This window comes from Mustela putorius, unplaced genomic scaffold (genome assembly GCF_011764305.1).
Source record: "Mustela putorius furo isolate JIRA1106 unplaced genomic scaffold, ASM1176430v1.1 tig00000868_pilon_pilon_pilon, whole genome shotgun sequence".
Lineage (NCBI taxonomy): Eukaryota > Metazoa > Chordata > Mammalia > Carnivora > Mustelidae > Mustela > Mustela putorius.
Genome location: NW_025421502.1, coordinates 2,393,842 through 2,420,664, shown reverse-complemented (window position 1 = coordinate 2,420,664; position 26,823 = coordinate 2,393,842). Strand labels below are relative to the sequence as shown.

The 26,823-nt window shown below is 35.2% G+C and overlaps 1 protein-coding gene across 22 annotated transcripts in view; it reads right to left on the bottom strand.

Moving 5' to 3' along the window:
• CAMK2D (calcium/calmodulin dependent protein kinase II delta) overlaps positions 1 to 26,823 on the bottom strand; it is a 323,815-nt gene that overhangs the window by 151,641 nt on the left and 145,351 nt on the right. For all 22 annotated transcript variants that reach the window (XM_013053965.2, XM_013053960.2, XM_013053958.2 and 19 more), the window contains exon 4: positions 8,219 to 8,273. In XM_013053965.2, coding sequence (XP_012909419.1) covers positions 8,219 to 8,273 — 55 coding nt within the window. The remainder of the gene's footprint in view (positions 1 to 8,218; positions 8,274 to 26,823) is intronic.

The window sequence follows — 26,823 nt, the reverse complement described above, 5'->3', positions numbered from 1 at the left end:
GTGCAGACTAAGGGTACATTTGTTGAATGAAGACACAGAGAGAGACATAATTACGTCGGCTTCAACTTCAGTTCTTCCCATTGCATCTGCAGGTATTCCTGACTAAGTGAATGTTGGCTCTTTCTCCCAAACCTCACCTACCTCTTAACAGCTTCTATCACATTAGGTCTATACTACAGGTATTTTTAAGTTGTCTAATCCCCTTTCTGAACTATAAAATCTTCAAAAAAGGGAATGGTGTCTTTTCTTTTCATTTTTTAGTCTTGATATTGCCAATATAATAATCAGCTCCTCACCAGTCCAAGGGGCATAGTTTCTGAAAAGTATTTAATACTGATATAACTTCAAATTTGTAAAAATGAAAAATATACATGTCTTCCCAGTAGTAACTACAAAGCAGGCAATCTGACCAAGCTTTCTGGTTGGTATAAAAATGATAAAATGAGATCCAGGGAGGGAGCACATCAGGTTCTCTGAATATTCAATTTTAAAATTATCAAAATGGGACATTTATTTTTAAATGTTCAGAAACACTACCTTTTTTCCTAAAACATTAGGCATAGTGTCTTGCATTTAGTAGGCACCCATTACATATTTGATGAACATAATTTCTTATGTGGGAACAAAAACACAAATACTTTAAAACGGCGGGGGGGGGGGAGTATTTCATGTTCCAAGATGTGTTTTTGCTAGGGGAAAAGAACATTCTTTTTAAAGACGTAATAATAGAATTTTTCTCTAATAACTTAAAAGCATAATAAATTTTCTAATATTTAAAAATGTCACCAGGAGTCCTTACTAATTCCACCAGAAATCTCAAATTAATGAGAACAGCATCCTGGCCTCACAGAACAGGAAAGGACTTGAGACAAATTTTTCACCTGGTCCCACAGCCCCATTTCGTATGAGAAAAAGATTAGAGAAAATATAATGTTAAATTGTTAGCGTTGGGTAGCTCTGAGACTGAAACTTAAATCTTTTCATCCTGGATCAGCACTTTTGCCCATAAACCTTAATCTAATCCATCTATTTTATTTCCCTATTGAGATTACAAAATTCAACCCAAGTGTTATTCTCTTACACATTTACTTAGGACTGTGATATTTCCCTACTTCATTATACATTCACCCAACATGCACATAATACAAATCTTTGCTGACATTCAGTTCCTGAAATATATATGTCACATTCAGATGACTGCCCTTGTCAAGGCTTTATTCTCAAAGAAATGAACTGAATCTGCCTTATGTGCCTAAGGCCAATGGCTCTGACTGCAGGCCTCTCCCTTAGGGATTACAATTCTAGCTCCATCATTTCCCTGCCTGGCCTTCCCCTAGATTTCAGATAAAGCCTCAAGTCTTATCTCCCTGAGCTGCTGAGGTGTGCCGGGAAAACCCTGCTGGGTGCAAACCCAGAGCAAGGATGATTTCATCATTTGCTGTGAAGAGGTCTTTGCTTTCAGGCAGGTCTTTTCCACTGATTACTGAGCCTATTTGCAAAAGTGATTACTACTGCTGTATAGTTCGAAAAGGTGGCTAGATACCTGAATGAAAAATGTAAATTTAAAATAACAAAAAAAAACCTTTTTTTTTTATTTAAATGAACTGATTGCCTCTTCTGTTTTGGTTTTTAGAAAGGGAAAAGTATTCCATTAGAAGAAAACTCAGGGCACCTATAAAAATAGAACTTCCCATTAGATTGTGAATAGCTGACATTCCACAGGAAGTATGCACAAGTACCACACTGCCAAAATCATCATCAAAAGGACAAACACAGGAACATTCCTTCTTTAGGAATTTAAGTAGTTATTTTATCTTGGGACTGATTGGCTAAATGACTTCAATTTTCCCATATGAGTATTTCATTGATGTATAAAATATTCATTTTTCTAAAGCCATCTATTTTTCTTTATAGAGTAAGTACCACAATTAGATAATTTAGAGGGATTACATCTGTTTTAATTTCTTTTTAGTCACTGAAAATCTATACTTTAAACCACTGTTTTCCAACTGTCTCTAAAGCTGGGTGCTTTATTGGACTGTATTTAACTAGTTCATTAATCTCATTTACTGGCGAAGAATTCTGATAAAAACTGCTCATAACTCCTCTAAAACTTTAAACATTGAAGAACAATTGCAAAGAGTCTGAGCTTCTCAGTCTAGCAAAAGAGGTTCAATTGTCTGATGTAGCATATTTGATGTTACTATGGTTCAAATGTAAACTTACACTTTGGTTTCAGACTTTAATAACACAAGTATCATTGTGACAGATACAATCCACTATAACTGAAAATCTTATTTTGTATTCACATGAACTGCTTTTTTATATGTTCTGTACCAATTACTTAAAATATGATGCATACAAAAATAAACTTTATTCTGAACTCCATGATTCTTATCATTCTCTCCATTTAATAATATAGAAAACTATACAATTTTAAATGTGAATATAACTTGGTAACTATAGAAAAGTGATATGGTATGGCCTGAGAAGAAGAGTATTGCCCTTTTATATATATGACCCAACACTGATGTGCTTCTTGAAGCTGAAGCAGATCAGAATATACCACCCTACAATATACCAGTTTGGCAAAAAGACTATTTTGAGCTCAAGTCAACTGAGAACAAATAAATACAGGAAGAGTTCTCTACCTTTCCCTTACCTGCCCAAAAGCAGGGCATAAATTTCTCTTTGAGGAAGGTATCTGTTCCAAGTACCAGGGAGGGAAGAGCAATTTTTATCATCTAAGACAAGAATTTGACACCTTCACTGCTTCTTTCACTTCTTTTCTACAAACTCTCATGCACATATTAATAAAAACCATGTGCCTTTTATTCTGTTCATCTGCCTTTAGTCTAATTCACATGGTTCTAATTCACATAGTTCATGCACTGAACACAAGAGGGTATAGGAAAGTATACCCTCTCTGATAGAGCCACTATCAAATCCAATTCTGAATAATGGTACTCAGGTAAATGAGCATTAGCAAAAGTGTTTTTCATTTCAGCATTTATCATAGCATGAAAAACATATCCCAGTTTATAATACTATATCCGTGATTTATATAGCAAAGAATAATTAACAAATTAAATCTATTAAGAAATAACAACAGGTCTGAAAAAAATAGGGTAGATACATTTCTCTAACTAAATGCATTAAAAAAATATATATATATTCCCTGTTCTCCCAAGCCCTGTCCAGCAATGAGGAGGAATACCCCTGGGGTGCCATGGGAGGCTAAACAGAAAACCTGGACTTCCACTTCCACCTGAAAGTATTAAGATGGTACCTAATAACTCCTGCCAATGTGTTATCAAAGGAGGCCTGTTAACAAGATCAAAATTAGATCCTCAGTCTCATAAAATAATACCCAAAATGTCTAAGATATAATACAAAATCACTGCTTATATCAAGAACCAAGAAAATTTCTATATGAATGAGAAAAAAACAATGAACAGATGTCAACACCAACACCACCAAGATGACAATCTAGTTGGAATTATCTGACAAGGATTTTTGATCAGCCTAATAAAATGTTTCCATGAGCAATTAAAAACACAGTTGACCAGAAAAAATAGGAAGTCTCAGCAAAGACAGAGAATTTATAAAAAAAACCAACAGTCTGTAGTAGAACTGAAAAAATTACAATAACTGAAATGGATGCATTCAACAGCAGAGTGAGGAAAAAATGGATTAGTCAACTTGAAGAAAACAGTATAAATTTTCTAATGTGAACAAGAGAAAAAAGAAGATTAAAAATGAACAGAGGCCCAGGAATTTATGACTATAACAAAGGATCTAGCATTCATGTTATCAAGTTCCGGAAGGAGAAGAGAAAGAAGGCAAGGGTAAAAAAATGTATTAAAAAGAAAAAAAACAGTGTCCAAAAATTTCCCAAGTTTGGCAGAAGACATAAACCTGTATATTCAAGAGGTTAAGTGAACACAAAATAAGATAAACTCTTAAGAAATCTAAGCCAAGGCACATCCTGGTCAAACTTCTAAAAACTGCAGGCAATGAAAAAAAATGTGTAAAGCAGCTGGAGAGAAAGAACACCTTACTTTTAGGGGCAAAACAAAATGACAAAAGATTTTTCATCAGAAATCAAAGAATCCAGTAGGAATTGATGTAACAGTAAAAGAATATAACTGTTTACCTAGAATAAAGGAGTTAAGAGGGAAATGAAGACATTTTTAGAAAAAGGAAAGTAAGAATTTGTTGCTAGCATATCTACTCTGAAAAAATGGCTAAGGAAGTCAGTAAGGAAGAAAGGAAATCATTAAGAAATAAAAAGGATCCTACAACATGAGAATGGAAGAAAGGACAATGGAGAAAGTAAAAATACAAGTTCTGAGAAAGGACTGAAGAGGAAGGACTAGTGCAATATGGAGTGGTGCCAAACTACAGGCATGTGAACAAGCCATGGGTGGACTGTGACTATGGAGAGGAGCACTAAAATGGGGCTGTGCATAATCAGAGCTTCAGTCTCTATTCTCCAGCACACACCAATCACGAACATGGTAGACACACGTGGCTGTTTACCTAATATGCAAAACTCTCCTATTTTCTTGTTAACAAAGCCATAATTTAGATCTTACCTAACCATGCACATGGTGAATCAAGAGAAGCCAGTTCCCTCCCAAGATCTACATATTAAATTTATAGTTGGTCAAAGCCAATTGTTACAGTTCCATTCCCTCATCAATACCTGATTCAGGCAGGGGCATACAAAGAAACTCTAAACAGTCATTCATTAAAATAAGTAAATAAGTGAATAAATAAATAAATAGCAGGGATTCACTAACAGATTATCTCCTGAGGATCTGCTGAGAAAGGATAAAAACATAGGCAATGGCATTAATACTGTCCATTTTTCTCACTGTGAAAGTCACTAATATCTGAAAATGTGGCAGCCAACCTGAGAATAAACTCACATACTACAGAGCACAAACAAAAAGATAGAAAAAACTTGATTTCTTAACTACATCATCGAAGGGCTGAATCAACCAGATCTAACACTAACCTACCTTTAGAATCATATTACAAAAAATATCTTTTTCTTATCTATTTCCCAAGCATTACATGAAAATGCTGGACAGTAGTCCAGCATATGAATTTTCCATAATTATGCAACTGTTTCTCTATTATTGGATCCTTAAGATGCCTTTTTTTCTTTTCTTTTTTTTCCCATTATAAAAGCTGATGCAATGAACATCTTTTGGTATAAAGTTTTATCTAAATTTAGCATATGATTTCCAAGGATTATATTTCTAGAAGTGAAATTACTATGTCAAATGATATATGACCTAATCCTAGCCAGTGAGAGGAAATGAAACATTTACTGGGTAAATTTTTCACTCTTATAAAGAACAAGAGACAATGACTTTCACTGAACATTAGCATGTCATATATAATACCTTGAACCATACCAATTTGAGAACAAAGCCAAGTAATTAAAAGATGGACATCTGATATTGTTGTTGAACCCCTGAATTAACCAACTTCAAGGACCCTACTTTTAGTCTTTTTCCATTGTTTATAGTTCACTTTCAATTTTTTTTATTTGACACACAATGTTGCATTAGTATCAAGTATACAACATAGTGATTCAACATCTCCATACATTATGCTATGCTCATAAGTTTACCTACCATTTGTCACCATACAACGCTATTACAATATCACTGAAAATACTCCCCTATGTCTCTTATTTCTGTGATTTATTCATTCTATAACTGGAATCCTGTATCTTCCACTCTCCTTCATATATTTTGCCCTTCCTTTTCACACCTCCCCCGACCCTCTGGCAACCATCAATTTGTTCTCTGAATCTGCTGTTTGTTTGTTTACTCACTTTTGTTTTTTAAATTACACATGGGAGTAAAATCAAATGGTATTTGTCTTTCTCAAGACCTCATCCTTTCTTTGTTGCAGTGTAATGTTTTATTTTATGTGTGTGTCTGTGTGTGTGTACATATATACACACCACATCTTGTTTATCTATTTATCTACTGATGGACACTTAAGTGTCTTCCATATCTTGGCTACTGTAAATAATGCTGCAATAAACATAGGTGAGCTTATTTCTTTTCAAATTAGGACTGTCACATTCTTTGCATAAATACCCAAGAGTGGAATTACTAGATCTTATGTTATTTTTATTGTTAATTTTTTTTTAAAGATTTTATTTATTTATTTGACAGAGAGAGATCACAAGTAGGCAGAGAGGCAGGCAGAGCGAGAGAGGAGGAAGCAAGCTCCCCACTGAGCGGAGAGCCCGATGCAGGACTTGATCCCAGGACCCTGAGATCATGACCTGAGCCGAAGGCAGCGGCTTAACCCACTGAGCCACCCAGGCGCCCCTTATTTTTAATTTTTGGAGGAACTTCCATACTGTCTTCCAGAATGGCTACACCAATTTTTACATTTCCACCAACAGTACACATGGGATCTTTTTTCTCTACATCCTCATCAATGTTTAATATTTCTTGTGTATTTTGTTTTAGCCATTCTGAAAAGTGAGGTGGTATGTCACTGCAGTTTTAATTTGTGTTTCACTGATGATGAGTGCTGCTGAGCATCTTTACATGTGACCCTTGACTATCTGGATGTCTTCTTTGGAAAAATGTCTATTCAGATCCTCTATCCATTTTTTAATTAGATTGGGTTTTCTGGGGTTGAGCTGTAAAAGCTCTTTATATATTTTGGATATTAACCCATTCAGTAAGCATGATTTTTTACTTTTGCTAATGGTTTTCTTTGCTGTGCAAAAGCTTTTTATTTTGATGTAGCCTAATAGTTTATTTTTGCCTTTGCTTCCCTTGCCTTAGGAGACATATCTAGAAAAATGTTGCTATGACTGATATCAAAGTTACTGGGCTTTAATCCATGTTGAGTTTATTTTTATGTATGTGTTAGGAAGTGGTCCAGTTTCATTCTTTTGCATGTAGCTGTCCAATTTTCTCAGCACCACTTATTGAAGAGACTGGCTTTTTTCCCATTGTATATTCTTGCCTCTTTTGCCATAGGTTAATTGACTACATAAATATGGGTTTATTTCTGGACTCTCTGTTTCATTGATGTATGTGTCTTTGTGTGCCAGTACCATACTGATTTGATTACTACAGTTTTGTAGTATGTCTCGGAATTTGGGACTGTGATACCTCCACCTTTGTTCTTCTCTCTCAAGACTCCTTTGGCTGCTCAGTTTTTTGTTTTGTTTTGTTTTTTTTGGATGTGTGGTTCCATACAAATTTTAGTATTATTTGTTCTAGTTCTGTGAAAAATGCTGCTGGTATTTTGATAGAAATTGCACTGCAAGTATGGATAGCTTTGGGTAGTGGTGACATTTAAACAATATTAATTCTTCCAATGCAAGAGCATGGAATATCTTCCTATTTGTTTTTGTTGTTTTCAATTTCTTTCATCAGTATTTTATGAGAGTTTTCAGAGTACAGGTCACCGTCCTGATTAAGTTTATTCCTAGGCATTTTATTATTTTTGGTGCATTTTTAAATGGAACTGTTTTCTTAATTTCCCTTTTCTGCTACTTTGTTATTAGTGTATAGAAATGCTACCAATTTTTGCATATTGATTTTGTATTCTGCAACTTGACTATTACTTCTAATAGTTTTTTGGTAGAGTCTTTAGGGTTTTCTATGTATGGTATCATGTCATCTACAAATAGTGAAAGTTTTACTTCTTCCTTACCAATATGGATGCCTCTTATTTCTTTTTCTTATCTGACTACTGTGGTGAGGACTTTCAGACTATGTTGAATAAAACTGGTGAAGTGAACATCCTTATTTCTGATCTTAAGAGAAAAATTCCCTTGTTTTTCACCACTTAGTATGATGTTAGCTAGGGTTCTTTTTATATAAGACAATAAATCATACAAAGTCCAAAAAATTCAATGGAAAATTAGCTCATATCAGCCATTTGTATGCCCAGAGATAAAACTGAGAACTGCTTATGGTATCACAGTGAACAATTCAAACAGACTCCTGTTTCAGTTATGAAGATTAATGTAAGTTTTAAATAAACACTCCTGAACAGTCACATTTTTTCAAAAAGAATTAGAGTTGAATGCTATTTGCAGAACATCTAAAAAAATATATAGGGTCATTAATTTAGACTGCAAATTAGAAAAAAATCACATTTAATTCAAAATGGTCTTCAAATAGCAAAAATAAGTGAACACAAAGTATGTTGTACTTACAAATCAAACACCAAATAATGGAAGCCCTCTTCTGATATGCTGTCATGAAGTCGCACTAAAAAAAAGGCAGGGGGAGAAAAAAGTTTATGTTATACATATGCCAATGATGAACATTAAATCAGACTTCTACTGGGCGTCTGTCTCCTAACTAAAAGTGCTGGTAACATCTTTTTTCTATGCTCTGCTAACTAGTATCCTTTATAACAAGGCTTGGGTTCAGACAAACCCAAGTTTTAGATTCTGGTTCTGATTATTATTACTGTGTAGAGTTAATCTTTTTCTTTTTCTTTTTTCTTTTCTTTCTTTCTTTTTTTTTTTTTTTTTTTTTTGTTAGGAGAGAGGGCAAGCAGGAGAGGGAGAGTCAGAAGGAGAGGGAGAGAGAAAGAATCTTTATTAAGCAGACTCCACACTCAGTGCAGAGCCCAATGTGGGGTTTGATCCCACAACCCTGAGATCATGACCTGAGGCGAAATCAAGAGCCAGATGCCCAACTGACTGAGCCACCCAGGTGCCCTTGTGTGAGCTTAATCAAATTAAGCAGCTTATAATGACAACAGTACCTATACTTTACAAAATGGTTGAGAAGGTTAAATAAGACAACAAAAGTAAAATAATCCACATGTTGCTGGGATAAATAAATATTAATGACTGTTATAATACTAAATATATCTATTCGAAGTTACCAGGTTCTAGGACTTCTGCTCTCCCTGCCCCCGCCTTTTTTTAGTGGGGGTCGGGGTAGAGAGAGTTTCTACATAGCATTCCCTGGCCAACCTGTCAACAGAGTTTTTATTATGCTACTTCTAAACTCAAGTCACCAAAATACATTTAACAAGTCAGCCAAAAATACATAAGTAGTAGTTCTAATAAAAAAATCTACTAGTTGCTCAAATTAATACTACTTCGATTTTTCCAATGAGCTAGACTTTCACTGATAGCTATCCAAAACAAATATTTTGCTCTTCTGAATGGAAAACACTCTACTGTATCTCCAAAGTAAACTACACATATATATAATTTACATACTACTTTTCCTGCTATTTATTTTTGCACAAGTCCCCTGCCTCCCCCAATGCATCCCCATAGATGGTTAATGCTTCCTATTTATCTAAATCACCTGAAGTAGCTTGGCCTTCACTGGGAGCAACAGAGGGCAGAAAAAACAACAAGCCTGCAGGACACAACCTCTTTTGAAAAGTCACCACAAAAGGATAATGATTTCTACTACCACTGGTCCTTAGCATGTTCCCCATGCAATGATGACCACCACACAGAAAATGTGGAAGAACATTTAGATTGTTACACAAACTCTAATGATCTACAGAGGGAGTCTGCAGTACCCATGAAATTCTCAAGGTCACAGACTTAATATAATGTCCATTCTTTACAATCTAGTTCCATCCCCTTCAGACACCATCCTTGGGCCACTATTAAAAATTTTTTTGAATCTCTCTTTAGAAATATTTCTAAGGTACAGAACGAAAGACTTTTTGTTCCATTATATAGAATTTCTTTCTCATCATTACTACCATTCAGTTATCGTATTTCACAGGCTTTTGAATCCCTCCCAGAGACCTGACAAATGGTAGATGGTCTTTCATATAATTGCTTTGAGCACTTACTATACTATGTGCTGGGCATTCTTCCAAGTCCCCCCACCGCCCTGCCACCAAAGCTTGATATACCTATATATGCCTAAAATAAAACTATTAATATCAAACAATTCTTCCATAACTTTAATTGTGTGAAGGGTATTCTTTAGTTTACAAATATCAAAGATGCCCACTACCTTTGTTTAAACTTATACTGCCAAAGAAAACCGAAAGTTAGTCTCAATGATGTATTCTGTTCATAGTCATTCAGCACAGTAAGGAAAGTCGGTGAGAACAGGTAATTCAGTGGCTTTCTTGAATGACACAGTCTCACAGACTACCTACCTACCTCACTGAGCAGCTGTAATACAACCTGTGTTTAAATAAGCCCAACGAATGGTATGTCTACTTAAGTCAGACAGTTATTTGATGAAAGTAAGATGATTTCCATCCTATTGAAGTTAAAATGAGAAGTAAAATTACAATGTGAGCAGGAGGAAATGATTCTTTCTTTCTTCCACTGTCTCAAAATAAAAAGTTGAAGTAGAGATGGGGATCTCAGGTTTTCAGATCAAAGGGTTGTAGAGCTAAACAGAAGTGGAAATTTCAGGTACAACTGGAGAAATATTACTTTCTGGTTCTATTTGGAATAAAATCTTCTTAGTATGATTATCACTTTCTTATTAATAATTGCACATCATCATTTAGAAGTACATTTTTTTTTAAAAAGTTAAGAGTTGCTCGGATGCAAGCCTAATGAACAACGCATACTGGTTTTGGTGAAGACTAGTTTCACAAAAGTATTTAGCCAGCAAGCACATAATAATTACTTAAGGATAAACCATTTGGCCCAAGTTCACTACTTTTGCATCACACAATTCCAAAACAACCTCCACTATTTCTAAGCAGCCATTTTGACCAGGTGAGATCAATTACAATTGAGTGAGTTTGTTGATGTAGCAGAAAAAACTAACAACTTCTTTACTGGGGATAAAAATCTACATATTTCCTTCCTTCCTTTATTCCTTCCTTCCTTATGATCTCTCCACCTCCTTCCACTCTTAAAGAACTAGAAAACAAAACTAAATGCAATCATCACAATTTTATTTATTAACCAAACTCTATAATTTCATCTTTGCGTGGATGTTCCACTGTTTACAACTACTCTAAGGATGGGTTGGTTTCCTCTTGAGACTTTGAACTCTATCACTTTCAGAATTGATGATATTTTTATGTAGTCTGAAGACAATGTCTTACACACCACAGATATTACCTTTTTATCTTCACACCATTGCAGTCAATAAAAAGTATCCATCTTCCATCCTTTCCCTCTTTTTTTAAAATTAAATTAAATTTTTTTTCAGTGTTCCCAAGATTCATTGTTTATGCACCACATCCAGTGCTCCATGCAATATGTGCCTTCCATAATACCCAACACTAGGCTCACCCAACCTCCCACCCCCTTCCCTCCAAAACCCTCAGTTTGTTTCTCAGAATCCATAGTCTCTCATGGTTTGTCTTTTTTTTAACAGTTTGCCATGGATTGAAACTGTGTTTACTTTCACAAAAACTCACATTAGTTTCTCTCTATAAGTAACTGTCAATTCATTTCCATGCTGAAGGAAATACAAGATATTCTGTTCACCAGAGATGTTAGCCCAAGATTGCAGACATGGCCAGCCTTGAGAGGACTGTGGCTGCTCCATGTTGAAACATACTGCACTATGTTCTTGCTATGACTGCTCTTTGTATTGCCATAAACTGGACACAATTAACTTAATCACAGTCATCATTAAGAGGTTTTCAGACAGAAACGATAAAGAAGATAATGAAAAAAGCATTTGAGAACACAGGTTATGATACATCCTGGTAGTCATTCTTTTCGGAAGTTTGCTCAAAGGTAAAATAAAGTTTATGAATAAATGAGTTTTCATAAATGGTAACCATGTAACAGTTCTTATCCAGGATAAAATTTAAAATTCTAGGGCATTAAGTATTAGACTTATAAGGGGAGAAAAGGTGTTCCTGAGGCTAAAATGTTTCCAAAATTCAGTTGACCCATGGCCTAATTACTTTTCTTTCTCCCCCTCATATGTTATTCATTTGGTCATTTGTATTCAAATTGTTATGGGATCACTGCTTTTTCTTCTGGTCCTACAATCCTGTATGATTTCACTGCAGTTTCTAGTTAAGTACTGGTTCCATAAAGGGGTCAAACAAGACTAAACAGGACATTGTAATTATCTGAGAAATTAATTTTATTTAAGTGCAAAAGAAGCTTCCTATTTATTTTAAAAATACCTTTTCATTTATGGGATTAAAAGATATAATAACTACAGTCTTTACTATGTCAACACAATGCAAATAATTTTTTCAAGAGTTTAGTTAATATATAAGACCTTTTTCCATCATGTTTTGCAAATGAATATGTATAGACCCGAAGAGGTGAAAGAAACTTCCAAGGTTTAACAGCTAGCAACTGGCCAGGCTAGGACTGTAAACCAGAGCTGGAGGATTCCAAAGACCTGGTTCTTGCTCAGTGTACTATATGGACTCCCTAAAGTACATCTGTTAATGAACTACTTCTCCTCACCCCAAGATATACAGTACAAATTAGTTTGTCCGGATAAAATAATATTTAAAAAAGAATTAAAGAGAAAGAAATAGTTAATATTAGACTAGAGAATGAAAAGCAGTGTTAAGGGAAAAAAAAGCACTTACACAAAAAGAAAAATATTTTGAGTTTAGAAAGTTTAAAATATGATGCTGTAGTATGGGGGATATAGAGACAGCTAGATGATATCTAAGATACAGAGCCAATATCAGCCACATTTGTCTTTCTATGCTGTCCCTAAATCCCTAGAAAACTGTTAAGCTCCTCTTCAATTTAGGAATGTTAGAATATCCAATGACTCAGCTATTTTACCTGATAGGACATTTAATGTACAAAAATCCTAATTAGTTAAAGAATCTGGAAAACTTACACAATGTGTAATATACCATAAATTTAACTATTTGTTTCCAAAATTAACATTCCAATGACATGGATACTATGATAACATGGCAAGAGACAGAGGTATGTGTGTGTGCGGGTATTAGGAAGTGGAGATGGGTATGTAAGGGAGAAAAGGGAAAGACTAGGAGAATTAAATTCTAAATAGAAGCACGTTAAAATTGCTTATTAGGTACATTTTATCTATTTTGATGACGCATATTAAGAACATTTCTACCAAAAGAAAGTGAACATATTCTTTTACGAAGATTTATTATCTTTCAAAAAAGACTAATAGCACACAAAGTCACTTGTTTCAATCGCAGCATACTTCCCTCCCTGTTTATTTCCTAACAACATCCTCTAAATACAATCAAGGGTGGTAAGTATAATTTTGTGAAATTATTTATACAACATATCATTTGGTTCAAATTATACTACTTATTCTTCCCTTCAACTATACTCACTACCTGCTGTTCTCTATTAGAATTTATTATGGAGATGTGGCAGCCTATTACATTGGTGGTTCCAATAGACCATGTCTATCAATGTCTATTAATATTCATGTCCTTATGTAGTCCTCTCCCACACTGACTCTGGGTTTGGCCATGTGAGTTGCTTTGCGTGATCAGCATGTGTGATGCAAACAGAGCCTTTATAATCTCTTATACATTGGAGTTGTCCTTTTAGAAACAATATGTTATGCTAAAAAGAAGTTTGGGGTAGACTTAGACAAGAGGCCACATGGAGAGAAACTCTGGAGGATGAGAGGCCATGTTGACATTCCACTGCTAGCAGAGCTCACTGCTGAAGGGAAATGCAATTATCACCTCAGTTACATCATGTGGAGTAGAACGACTATCCAAATAATCCAGTCAGTCCACAGAGCAATTAGAAGTAGTAAACTGATGTTGTTTTAAGCCACTAAGTTTGGAGTGGGAGTTGTTAACCAACAACAGATAAATAAACAAGAAAAACAATCTGAAATTTGTGACTGACCCATTATCCTCAAAGAATTCTTTCCCTATCACAAGGAACTTTTTTAGCAGAAAAAGAGAGTTGTACCTCAAAATATCAGTTATTAGAAACATCTAAAACTAAACATGGCAAGGCAATGCTGCCAATGTTATCTTACTGCTAATAAAATAATTCATACAGATTATATTGCATTTCCATAATCATTATTTGTCAGCTCTGAGCAATAGTCCTGGTTATAAATGAGGTAGATTTTGCATTTTGAGCTTTATTATGTTACAAGGATTACGGTAGTTGGATTTGGATTTGGTTCACACACTGGGATGGAAAAACTGGCATCTTTTAAGTCAAATGCTTTTTCTATTCCCATCAGTAGTTAATTATATTTCAGAGCTAGAGTAAGCACTAGCCAAGTATGGCCATGCAATGTACCATAGCCTTCTTAAAAGGGGGATGCCAACAATGAGTTTATTTGTTAAATTAAAAAAAAAAAAAAGAAAAGAAAAAAAAGCACACACACAAGTCTCAAACATTGTAACATTCAAATGGCACTATTCTAGAGAGAAATTTGAGCTCAGCCATTGCTACTGGGTCTTTTGTGACAAAGCTGATCATTTCTAGAGTGGAAAGTTTTCAAACAGACATAAAAACACTGAAAACCAAATTCAAAATTAAGCTAACATTTCTAAAACACTGAAGGCAAACCTGCATGTGCATGTTTTCTAAATTTCTACTCCTTATAACACAAGTAATAGTTAATAAAACAATACCATTTAAAATATGTTTAGATTTGCATAGTTGAAAAATATACACACTCAACTTCTTTGAAATATGGATTCATGTACATTGTTCACATTTTGAGTAAAAACACAGAATAATAAATATTTCTTTGTTATTATTATCGAAGTCAATAGTTTTGTAGCATTTATTCTTTGATTCTGTTTGTCTTAATATGATACTTTTAAAATTTAAGCATAAAATGTGGAAATTTGACTTTGTTGGCTAGGCAAATAAACAAACTCAACTAGCACAGAAACCATGATCTGTCCTAATCTTAAATACCTGAACTCAAATTCCTTGAGTTGCACGAAGGATATATATGTTTGACAAATACTTACCAGTACGTTCTCATTAATAAATGCCAAATAAACTTTATTATTCATTATTCAAATATTAAAATAACTTTAACATCAGAAATACAAAAATTATTTTAATAAAATTTCAAATACTTTTCTGTCATGACAAGAAAATGTTTTAAAAATTAAACTGTATTTAGGGGCATCTGAGTGGCTCAGTCATTAAGCATCTGCCTTTGGCTCAGGTCATGATTCTAGCGTCCTGGGACTGAGCCCCACATCGGGCTCCCCTCTCATGAGGGAAGTGAGCATCCTTCTCCCTCTCCCACTCCCTCTGCTTGTCTTCCCTTTCTCACTATGTCTCTGTCAAATAAATAAAATCTTAAAAATAAATTAAACTATATTTAAAAGCAATCCAGGGCTTATACTTAAGAAAAAGTAATTAGTAACTCATTTTTGAAAAGCAAATATAATTATTACATGAAAACTCAGTGGGGAATGTCAATGACATTAATTTTAACACTATTTTAAAAGTACAAAAAAGTCATCGGATCATAACATCAGTGCTGAAAATCAAAGCACACCAATTATGCTGACCATAATCTCCATCCTTATTCCCAAATTCTCACCCCATTTGCTGGTTCCAGATTAAAAATAAGAAAGTTTAGATTAGCTTCACTATCTATAAAATCAGATTAGTAACATTCAGGGCTGACTAGAACAAATAATGATGTCTTCTAATAGGCCAGAGCTAGTCATAAACACAGATTATTCAAAGAGGATTCTGACTTGTCAAAATATGTATTATTCAGAAAAATTTCAACCTGGGAAGATGACAGAATGTGAAAAAACATGACCAGTGGTTGCTAATTGTATGTTTACCTGCTATAGCAATCATGTAACACCATGAGTAACATGAAAGAGCAAGCAATCCTTTTGCTTGAAAGAAAAAAGTCATAAAGAGCTAAATATAGAATTTCAGAGATGATTAATAAAAAAAAATCAATGGATAATTCATTTAATACACTTTCCTGATCATTTTTAATAAAACTACATATGTGAGGAGAAATTAAATTAGAGGTTTATCACTAAGCCTACTAGTACCTAGAAATATTGTTTCCTTTAAAAATAATTTGAGATTATCTTGTTGCATATTTTAATTGTATGAATCCATTTTACTTGTTAAAATTTGGTTTTTTTTTTTTTGGAAAAATGATTTCACCTCTTGGAAAAGCTAATATTTATTTTAAGTTTCCTTCATTTAAAAAAATCTTTCCTTTTTCAATTCTGCATCAAGATTATTTATGTATTTCAGTAAGTGTTTCCAGATTTTTCATTTTCTTTTTTTCCTTGCCCCATCTTTTAGTTATTCTACTTTCTAATACTTATATAAAGCTAATCAGTGATCACTCATGGATATTCTTAAATATTAGGAATTTTTAAAGGAAAAGAAACTATTGTTATTATATGACTTATATATTACAGAAATCTTAAGATGGTGCACTTTCATATGTACTGTAATTATAAGGACTTAACAGAGCATTGGACTAATACCATCTTTTTAAAAAATATTTTATTTATTTATTTGTTTGACAGAGAGAGATCACAAGTAGGCAGAGAGAGAGAGAGAGTGAAGCAGGCTCCCTGCTGAACAGAGAGCCTGACGCAGGGCTCAATCCTAGGACCCTGAGACCATGACCTGAGCTGAAGGTAGATGCTTAACCCTGAGCCACCCAGGTGCCCTGGGCTAATACTATCTTTATGTTAAATTTATTCAAAATGTACACACCTATCTACTATTAAATGTATTAAATGTATAAGACTGTCTGGTTAAGAGGATAAAAAATGGCCATTAGTAATTTCTCAGCTCTAAGTACCTGAACAGCATTATTATCTTTCTGATTGTGGAATCCAAAGCAGGTTGGTTCAACCACTCTGTATTCCATAGTCTGGGTCAAAAAGAGAAGCCCTATCAGTAATTTCACACCACCCTGCTCAGTTGGGTCCATATTTAACAGCAAGACACAAACACATTAAATGTCTTAAAGCAGTACAGTATTTAGCTACTTTTTAAGATTAAATAAGGCTTTGTGATTTATGATAAACTAAGGACATCACATAGGAGGAGACTGCATCATGCCAAAGAACAGACAAGATAAGGATTTTTTTTTCAAAGTGAAGATCAAGGCAGCATTTAAAACAAAAAAGATTTCCCATCTAAAGTAATCATAGCTTTGTGAAACTTTTGCTTGACTTTTATACATATATGTTATATGCTGGGTCATGATATAAAACCTTAATTTTTTTAAACTGTAGATCACATGAAAAATACTTGATAAGCACTATATTGCATAATCCTTTAAGAGGATCCTATAAGGTTTTTTCCAACTTTTTTACATTTCTACATTTCTGGATGATTACAGCTAATAAACAGTAAACAAAATAAACAATACAGTTATTATCAATACAAGGTTGAATACAATCCCCTAAATAAGACTTTTTCCTTGAATATTCAAAGAAATTTAAGTTTAAAACACACTTAATTTTATTTTTTATTTACTTTTAATGAATAACTAGAGGGAAAGCTTAAAACATTTACCTTGACAAATTAAAAAGAAGGCTTTTTCAAAAATTACTGAGCAGATGAACTGCTTTTCTGACAAGAGACCTTAGAGAATAGAATGAATGGAAAATTTACTAGATCATCCTCTCCTTGCAGCTTACTACCATATTATCTTAACACTTGCAACTAAATTTTCCCTGAAGACACACATGCCCAAATAGTCTCATCTTTCAAATCCCTTTCCAAAAAATCATTCCTTACATAAAGTATTTTACAAGTTTGATTCATACCACAAGCATAAAACACCTGAGTTTAAAATTCTACTAAAATGAGGGGCACCTGGGTGGCTCAGTGGGTTCTCTGCTCAGGTTTGGGCTCTCTGCTCTCAGTAGGGATCCTGCTTCCCCCTCTCTCTCTGCCTGCCTCTCTGCCTACTTGTGATCTCTCTCTCTCTGTCAAATAAATAAATAAAATCTTTTAAAAACTGATACTAAAATGTTAAGAAATTTACTATAGGGACGCCTGGGTGGCTCAGTTGGTTGGACGACTGCCTTCGGCTCAGGTCATGATCCTGGAGTCCTGGGATCGAGTCCCGCATCGGACTCCTAGCTCCATGGGGAGTCTGCTTCTCTCTCTGACCTTCTCCTCGTTCATGTTCTCTCTCACTGTCTCTCTCTCAAGTAAATAAATAAAATCTTTAAAAAAAAAAAAAAGAAATTTACTATAAAACTAGTGTCCGTATTATACTATCTCATAATGGTTTTCAATTAACTATTTTTATGCTGAAACTACTTAAAAAGACCAGTTTATTTCCTCTGTATAATTATACACAAAAATGAAACACATGAAAAGTAACTGTGATCTTAGGCTCACAACTGAAGAAAAGCATGTTATGTGTGAATTTATTCACAAATTCAATACTATGGGAATAGTAAAGGATATTAATAAATTTAGCTAGAAGCACCATTACAGCAGTCAGCAGCAATCAGCATCAGGTACCTGGGAATATGCTTCTGGATAAGCATTCAATGAACAGATAGTTCACCTGGATCAGTGATTTTAATTTATTTTTAAGTAAAGACTAAATTTCTCTTATCATGACATCAGGGAAGTTGTAACAAATGTCAGACATCTCAAATACTGGGGGCATCTGCCTGCCTCAAAGATATCTCAAAACAAGCCCAAAGAACTTACGATCTTGCTTCTAAAATCTGCTTTACCTAGTGTCTTCCATATCTTTCCAGTTGCTCAACTGAAAGCAAATCCCTCAAGGAAAAAAAAAAAAAATATATATATATATATATATATATATATTACCCTGTCCCCTCACTGTCTTTACCACAGCAGCCAGATATATATATTACCCTGTCCCCTCACTGTCTTTACCACAGCAGCCAGAACAACCCTGTTAAAACTTAAATCTGATTATTGCTCAGAACCTACCAATGGCTTTCCAACTGTGGCCTATAAGATCCCTCAAAGTCCACCCTCCACCCCACATCATCTCTCTGTCCTCTCCGACCACCACTCTTCCTCTGGCTTACTGTGCTCCAACCACACTGGACTTCTTGCTGCTTTTGGAGAACCCCTGGCAAATTTCTGCCTCAGATCTTGCACTTGGCTGTTTCCTCTGCCTAGAACTCTTTTCCCCCAGATATGGCTCAGCTAGCTACCTCATCTCCTTCAAATCATGACTCAGCTTTTCTCCTTTTTTGTAAAGTTTTACTGCAGCACAGTCTCATCCATTTGTTTATACATCCATTTGTTTATATATTTTATATATATATATATATTTGTTTATATATTATAATTGATGTCTGCTTTCAAGCTAGAACTACAGTGTTAAACAGTTGCAACAAAGACTATACAGCCAGGAAAACTGAAAATATTTACTGTTCGGCCCTTTATAGATAAAGATTGCTGATCCCCTAGAGTAGAAGAAAAGATTATTGAAAGGGAGAGGACTGGTTGTGAGAGGCCTGGGTGTGGCACCCACAATCTATGTAGCTAATTAAAGCCATCGAGACTGATGGTTTTAAGTGGTGAAAGAGAAGGTAGTTCCTATAGAACACAACAAATCAGGTGGTAACCAAAAGAATGGCAGGAAATTGTTGCACTAAGTGTAGAATGTTAAAATCTGAGAAAATGTTTCAAAGATAGGGGGGTGGGGAATACTGAGGGAGGAGGTGTTAATAGTGGTTTTATAAAAGCAGCAAAGAGCAAGAAAACACTTCCCCACCCCCAGGTTCAGCAGTATGTAGAGGAAAGAAAAGAGCCAACCCAAGAGAAAGGCAGATTGCAGTTACAAGAAGAAATAATTCAGAGAACAGTGGGAGAACAGAGGGTCTTTTGCAAATATTATGACATCAGATTTATTACCATATAATTAAAGGAAAAAAGAAAACAATAAAATGTATTAAAACTTGGCAATATTCTCTCAATCTAGATATTAACCCAATAGTTAAACAAATTGTTGAAGATCTTCTTTGATAAATTTTCATATTTATTTTTTCTTTTTTAGGATAGACATATTTTTAAATAAATATATTAATTTTTAAAGATCACATTTAAGGAATATGAGTTTCTGTCATTTTATCACTATCATACATACTTGTGGGGCGTTATAATCTTATTAAAGTGTTACTGTGATTGTAAATGCTTATGCAGATTTCCTGTATTTACAGCATCTAAATTATAGGAGGATAATCTGATTTTTATTCATTTATATCGTAACAATTTTAATATATTCATAATCAGGTTAATTTTTTTTCTTCTTGGTTATTTTCCAGATAGGAATACTAGAAAAAAGAAGATACATTTTAAATTGTTCTCAATAGAAACTACATGACATTAAGTATTAAGTCTTCTTTTGATGGAAATTGGTTTGCCATCTTTATTTCTAAGCAAAATTTATGTCAAACTATCCTTTAATACTGAACAGAAAAACATTCACAGGAAATATGTTTCAGATTTGTTTAGTAAATATTTTTATCTCTATAATCTTGACCACAGTCTCCACTCAGATCTAAGCTTATGGCATAAATGTCAAGGAGCTTTATAAATGTTATACCTAAGATTTTTTAAGAAATGAAGTTCTTGTTAGAGGTGGGGAGTTCATTCCGTCAGTCACTCAGCCAGTTTACTTAGAGGCCACATGAGGGGTTTAACTATGAACAAGTCAGTGGTGATTCCCATCCTCACACAGTGTGCAGTCTTTGGGACAAAATCCCCTTGCTAATTTTGTGATTCTGTAGTCCAGAGGATCAGACTCACAGCTTTACAAAGCATATCCTGATAGTTTAGTTTTATGGTCTTCTCATTATACACCCCTATGGGAATACAGGAACACAACATGACGAGGTGACAAACAATTCTACACAAAGCATCAGTGATAACTAAATATACTGTAAAATGTCTTCACCTGCTACTGGCTACCGAATCAACAATCTGTATCTACTGACCAACTGATTTCACCAAACAACATAGTCCCTTGATTTTTTTTTTCCTGGATTGACTTGCTACTGAGAAAACTTAACAAGCTGTTTAACCTGAAAGATAAATTTCCTAGTAAAAAGGAATTTCACATCGCCTGTGGCCTACCCAAATCCATTATCCACAAGCCATCACTTCAAAATGTGAATCTGATTAGATCACACTTGCCTGGCTTAAAATTCTTTAATGTCTTCCTACTGATTTAATCACATAATTTATCATCTAAATGGGGACATTTTGAGAGTAAAAGAGGATGATTAATTTTTACACCAGTAAATCAGGACAGCCCTTGGAAAAGAGGTTAGAGTGGTCAATCCACCCACCAGGCTCCACCTCTTCAACTTCCCTCACACTTGCCCTCCAGCTCCCTCCAGCAACAGCAGTCCTCTTTGAGACTCAAGGGACTCCGCTCCCTCGTATAGCAAACCACATCCTTACTGCTAATTCTTTGGCTTGGCCTTCTCTTCCCTTCACTCCAACTTAACCCATAGCTATGCTCCAGAATTTAAGCATCACTTCATCAGGAAAGTCCCCTCTGGCCTCTCAAACAAATTCCCATAGCATCACCCGTCTCTCCCTCATAGCAAGGGACACACCTACAACGATACCTCTGATTGTTTGATCCTTCAACTACCACTGTCATGCCTGCTTAACTGATTTCCTTGGGTGACTGGGTTTGCATGTCCCCAGAAAATACTTTCATAGTCTTAGAGACCTCAGTTAAAACAATGTGTATATACCCCAAACCTGCAAATGGGAAAAAGGATGAATACATGTCTCTTGAACACCATAATGGAACACGGTCTGACTTATCCAAGGATTACCGAATTCTCTAAGATAGATCTTTGTTCTGTTTTATTATTTATTATTGATTAGGCCTTAATCAGGAATGTGTAAACATGGTCCACAGCCCGAATTAGGGCAGCAATCTATTTTTGCACAGCCAGTGAGCTAATTTTTTGTTGTTGCCATTTACATTTTTAAAAGACTACAAAGACAAATAAAATGAAAAACATAAAACACAAGGCAGAGACTTTATATGGCCCACAAACCTAAAATATTTACTACTATATGGAAAAAGTTTGCTAGTCTGTGGGTTAGAGTATTTCACTTGTACAAAACAGATAACAGTGCAAATGATTCTTGTCTGATAACAATACAAATGAGTGTGTTATGCCCGTGTTTTTGTATCCGAGAGACCACCAAGGAGCCAAGCACCGATGCAATCACACAAGGGTTTATTTGATAAGCTTAAGCCTGGGCCCAAGTATACCCGGCACAGCAGAGTAGGGACTTGGACCCCCAGCCAGATTATAGTTAGAGTTTTCAAAGGCAGAGTAGGGGTGGACTCAGCGGTGGGTGAGGACCAAGGGGATTAGGGATGGCGTTAAGTCTCTAAGGACTTTCGGAAACAAGGTCTCCAGGACCTTGAGGGGCTAGCTATTGTTGGGAGAGAGGTTATTTATTACCAACAATAAAAATATTCTCGTGAGACCCTTTAGATGTGTATCAGTGGGCCATATACTTGGGAATGATTCTCCACACTATCTTGGAGGTTTAGAGATAAAGTTTCCTAAAGGAATTGTTAAAGTAGACTTACAGGATTCTGGTCAGACCTGTCAGTGTAGGGGGTTAGTCAGGCTAGGATTGTTCTCAGCAAAACCTCAGGGTGAGGGCAGTTAAGTCCCCAGGGGAGAGCCACTCTGTCTGTTTCTAGGGCTTGTCAGTAGGTGAGGGATTATAATGTTTTTCTTCTGCCTCTGTTTCCCACATCAGCTAAACTTGAGGTGGGATGGCCTTAATTTCCTCTACCTCCACAAGCACTTTGTTATAGAGACATAAATAGATTCTCAAAGGTTATAGTTTTATTGCCTATAGGCAATAACTGCCTATAGCAATCACATTCCAGAATTCTTTCTGTTGTTGTAAATATTTCTGTTACTCTTACAGGTTTTTAAACTGGCTTTGACACTCTGTGAGTTCTCTTATTAATCAGTAAATTTTTTGATATTTTAAATAATATATAATACATTAACTGGTGTATACTATCACACTATATGATACACCAGAGTCTACTTAACCAGTCTCCTCTGAAAGATCCTATGGATTGTTTTCGGGCTTTTGTTCTTTAGCTCCATTGCTATCACTTGTCCTCAATGAGCTTCTCATTGTTTATTAAATAAATATGCAACAACATAGGAGCCAGGCTTTCAAGGCCTTCTTTGGCCTAGAGGTACTAACTGATGATCTATTGTTTATACTTTATACTCCAGACAAGCAGGGCATCTTACTATTCCCTAAGGGACCTACCCTTTTTGACTTTTGAGACTCTAGAAAGTTTCCTTTCCTAGAAGGTTGCCTACTCTAGTCTCTACTATGGAAATCTTATCTACTTCTTAAGCTTCAATGTCAGCTGTCCTTGGTCCATGGGCTCAACAAGGACTTCTCTTCCTTTATTTCCTATAGTCCTTTGAGCTTCACTTCAGGAAAATTTAAAAAGGCAAAGTAAAAATTACCCATTGAAATAAAAATACAGAACATTATCAATCTTGAATTAGTTTAATCCTTTTGGAAATAACACATTTTAAGGTTTTTGTTGATACATATCAAGTAAAGAAAATCAGAAATTATATCAAATTTCCATTCAGGCCCAAGGTGTATTAGGGAAACATGGCCTGAAAGTAACTGATACAAAATAAAATCAAAACTGAATCTTTTCAATAAACTTGTAACATGCTTGATATAATATTTTTATAAAATGATTTAAAAAAAGGAAAGAATAAGAATGCTGTTGCCCTTAAGTGCTTTAGTCAGTTAAAATGAACATTCTTGCTTACTTGATAGAAAAACCTTGATTGTACAGAATTAAACAACTTCCTGTTCTTCATGTGCCTTCTAATGCAAACTCTTATAAAAATGAGACAACATATTGTACATTTGACAACACAGTGCCCCACAAAATCTGGTGCTATATTTCTGGTCTCTGTATTTTCCATGACTAGTATATTCTGGCATATAAAAGAAACTAGCAAATGCTTATTAAAGAACTAATGGACTCTGGAATTAGCATATCAGTGGGTTGGCTTAGGCTAAGCTGGTCTCCTAAAACGACTCTTAGTGAACAATAAGACCACATTTCTATAATTATAAAATAGAGTTAAACTTTGGACCATGTGGTGACCTATAATCTACATACAGGCATCCTAAGGATTGCTTTTAACTTCATACAAAAAGATCATCTTAGCTATAATAATGCTTATCAAACCTTGTCTTGTCCTAGAGTTTTGTTTATGTCCTTGATAGAAGCAAAATCTTCTTTTCTCTCCAACTAAGTAGGTGGAATAATGAGGAAGGGACCACCTGCCTAGCTAGCCAGATGTCTGGTGATCAGTGAAGCAAACACAAGAGATTGCAGCCAGGTCAGACTTATCTTCTAGTTATTTATATATGCCTTGCTTTATCCACAAAGTGTTGAAGGCAGGGAGCAAGCATTCAATAAATAGTTGCTGATGATGAATTATTTTTCCAGTGATTATTTCTTGAGTGCCCCTCAGTGTACTACAGTTACTAGGAATGAAGCTGGGAACAATATATTCACAACCCTCACAAAGCTAATGTTCAAATGTGCGAAGACAGATCAATGTCCAACAAATAGACATATATATATTTGTAAGAGTGTGGTTAAGTGCTCTGAAAAAAAATAGAGAAGAGTAAGGGGTAAGTGAGTATCAAAAGGGAGAGTGGAGGGTATATGGAAAAAACTTCATTAATAAGGTAAATTTTGAAGGGAAAGCAGAAGGAAATGAACAGAGCAAATCACGGAGATGGCTCAGAGAAAATGTGATAGAAGACTACAACTGATACATCTGAGAAACTGTGTCGGTAGCAGAGTCAACAAGAGAGAGGATAACAAAAAAGGAAGTCAGAGGTGTGAGCATGCTTTTGTTGGGGTGTGGGGTGTCAGGGGTCTATAGGGCTTGAGAAGAGGCCATTAAGGGCTTTGATCTTTCCTCTGAGCTATATGCGAATTCACGACAGGCTTCTGAGGAGGAGAAGACTGTTCTGCTTGTTTTAAAAATAACACTGTAAATGGTGTGCTGAAATACACTGTAAGGAAGCAAAGACAGAAACAGAGAAACTAATATAAAAAGCTAGGTGATGGAAAGACCATGGAATATCAGGCAAGAGTAGTGGCACTGAAAGCACACATGTCATCGGATTCCGGATATATTTTGAAAGCAGAGCTGAGAGGTACTGCTGATAGATGTGGGATATCAGAGAAAAAAAGGAAGAAGGTAAGATTTCAAGGGTTTGTTCTGAGTAACTGGTATATGAGACTAAGTAAAGATGAAGCAGTGGCAGGCTGGGGCGATGGAAAGAAATTAGAAACACCTAATATACATCTTACTGGAGAAATCAAGAAGGTAGCACATAAATGCATTCACTCTTTAGTAAATGAAATCCACTCTTGGCCTCCCTGAATATAATATGAACAGAAGATATCAGGGGGCATATAGGTGGTGCAGTCAGTCAAGCTCTTGGTTTTTGCTCAGGTCATGATCTCAGGGTCCTGGGATCATCAAGCCCCACACTGGCCTCCATGCTCATTGTGAAGTTTGCTTGGGATTCTCTCTCCCATCTACTTCTGCCCCCCTACCTCCCATACTCTCTCTCTCAAATAAATAAGTAAATCTTAAAAAAAATAGATAACAGAACATTATTGGGTTAAAGAGCAAGAGTTCTTAGGTTAGTATTCTTAGGCTCTAATTTTGATTCTGTCACATATTAACCATGTGATCCTGGACACTTACTTAATAACCTTTCCATGCCTCAGTTTCTCCATTGTAAAATGGGGATAATAAGAGAATCACTCCAATAGCCCACTGTCAAGAGCTCACAAAAGTTCATTATACATAAAAGCACTAAATATGATATTATTAAGTTAAATGACTATAATCATTATATGAAAATAATTATTAATAAAAGTAAATTTTGGTCTATTTTGGAGAAAGTTCCATGTCCACTCGAGAAGAATGAGTATTCTGTTGTTTTAGAGAGGTAAAGAGGTAAACATATATATGTTCTGCATATATATCTATGAGGTCCATCTGGTCCAATGTGTCATTCAATGCTCTTGTTTCTTTATTGATTTTCTACTTGGATGATCTGTCTATTACTGAGAGTGGGGTGTTAAGATCCCCTACTATTAATGTATTCATATCAATATGACTCTTTATCTTGATTAATAGTTGTCTTATGTAGTTGGCTGCTCCCATATTGGAGGCATAAATATTTAGAACTGTTAGATCTTCTTGGTGGATAGACCCTTTAAGAATGATGTAGTGTCCTTCTTTATCTCTGACTACAGTTTTTAGTTTAAAATCTAATTTATCTGATATGAGAATCGCTACCCCAGCTTCCTTTAGAGGCCCATTGACATGGATGCTTCTCCCTCCCTTCATTTTCATTCTGAATGTATCCTTAGGTTCCAAATGGGTCTCTTGTAGACAATATATGGACAGGTCCTGTCGTTTTATCCAATCTGCAACCCTGTACCATTTTATCAGAGTGTTTAGGCCGTTCACGTTGACAGTTATTATTGAAAGATACGATTTTATTGACATCACGTTGCCTGTGAAGTTCTTGTTTCTATAGATGGTTTCTGTAAATTTCTGTTCTATGCCTCTCTTGCATTCTTACTTCTTTTACAGAACCACCTATAATATTTCTTGTAGTGCCGGCTTGGTGGTCACATACTCTTTTAAAACTTGCTGGTCTTGGAAGCTCTTTATCTCTCCATCCATTTTGAATGTCAGCCTTGCTGGATAAAGTATTCTTGGCTGCATGTTCTTCCCATTTAGTGCCCTAAATAGGTCTTGCCAGCCCTTTCTGGCTTGACAGGTTTCTGTGGATAG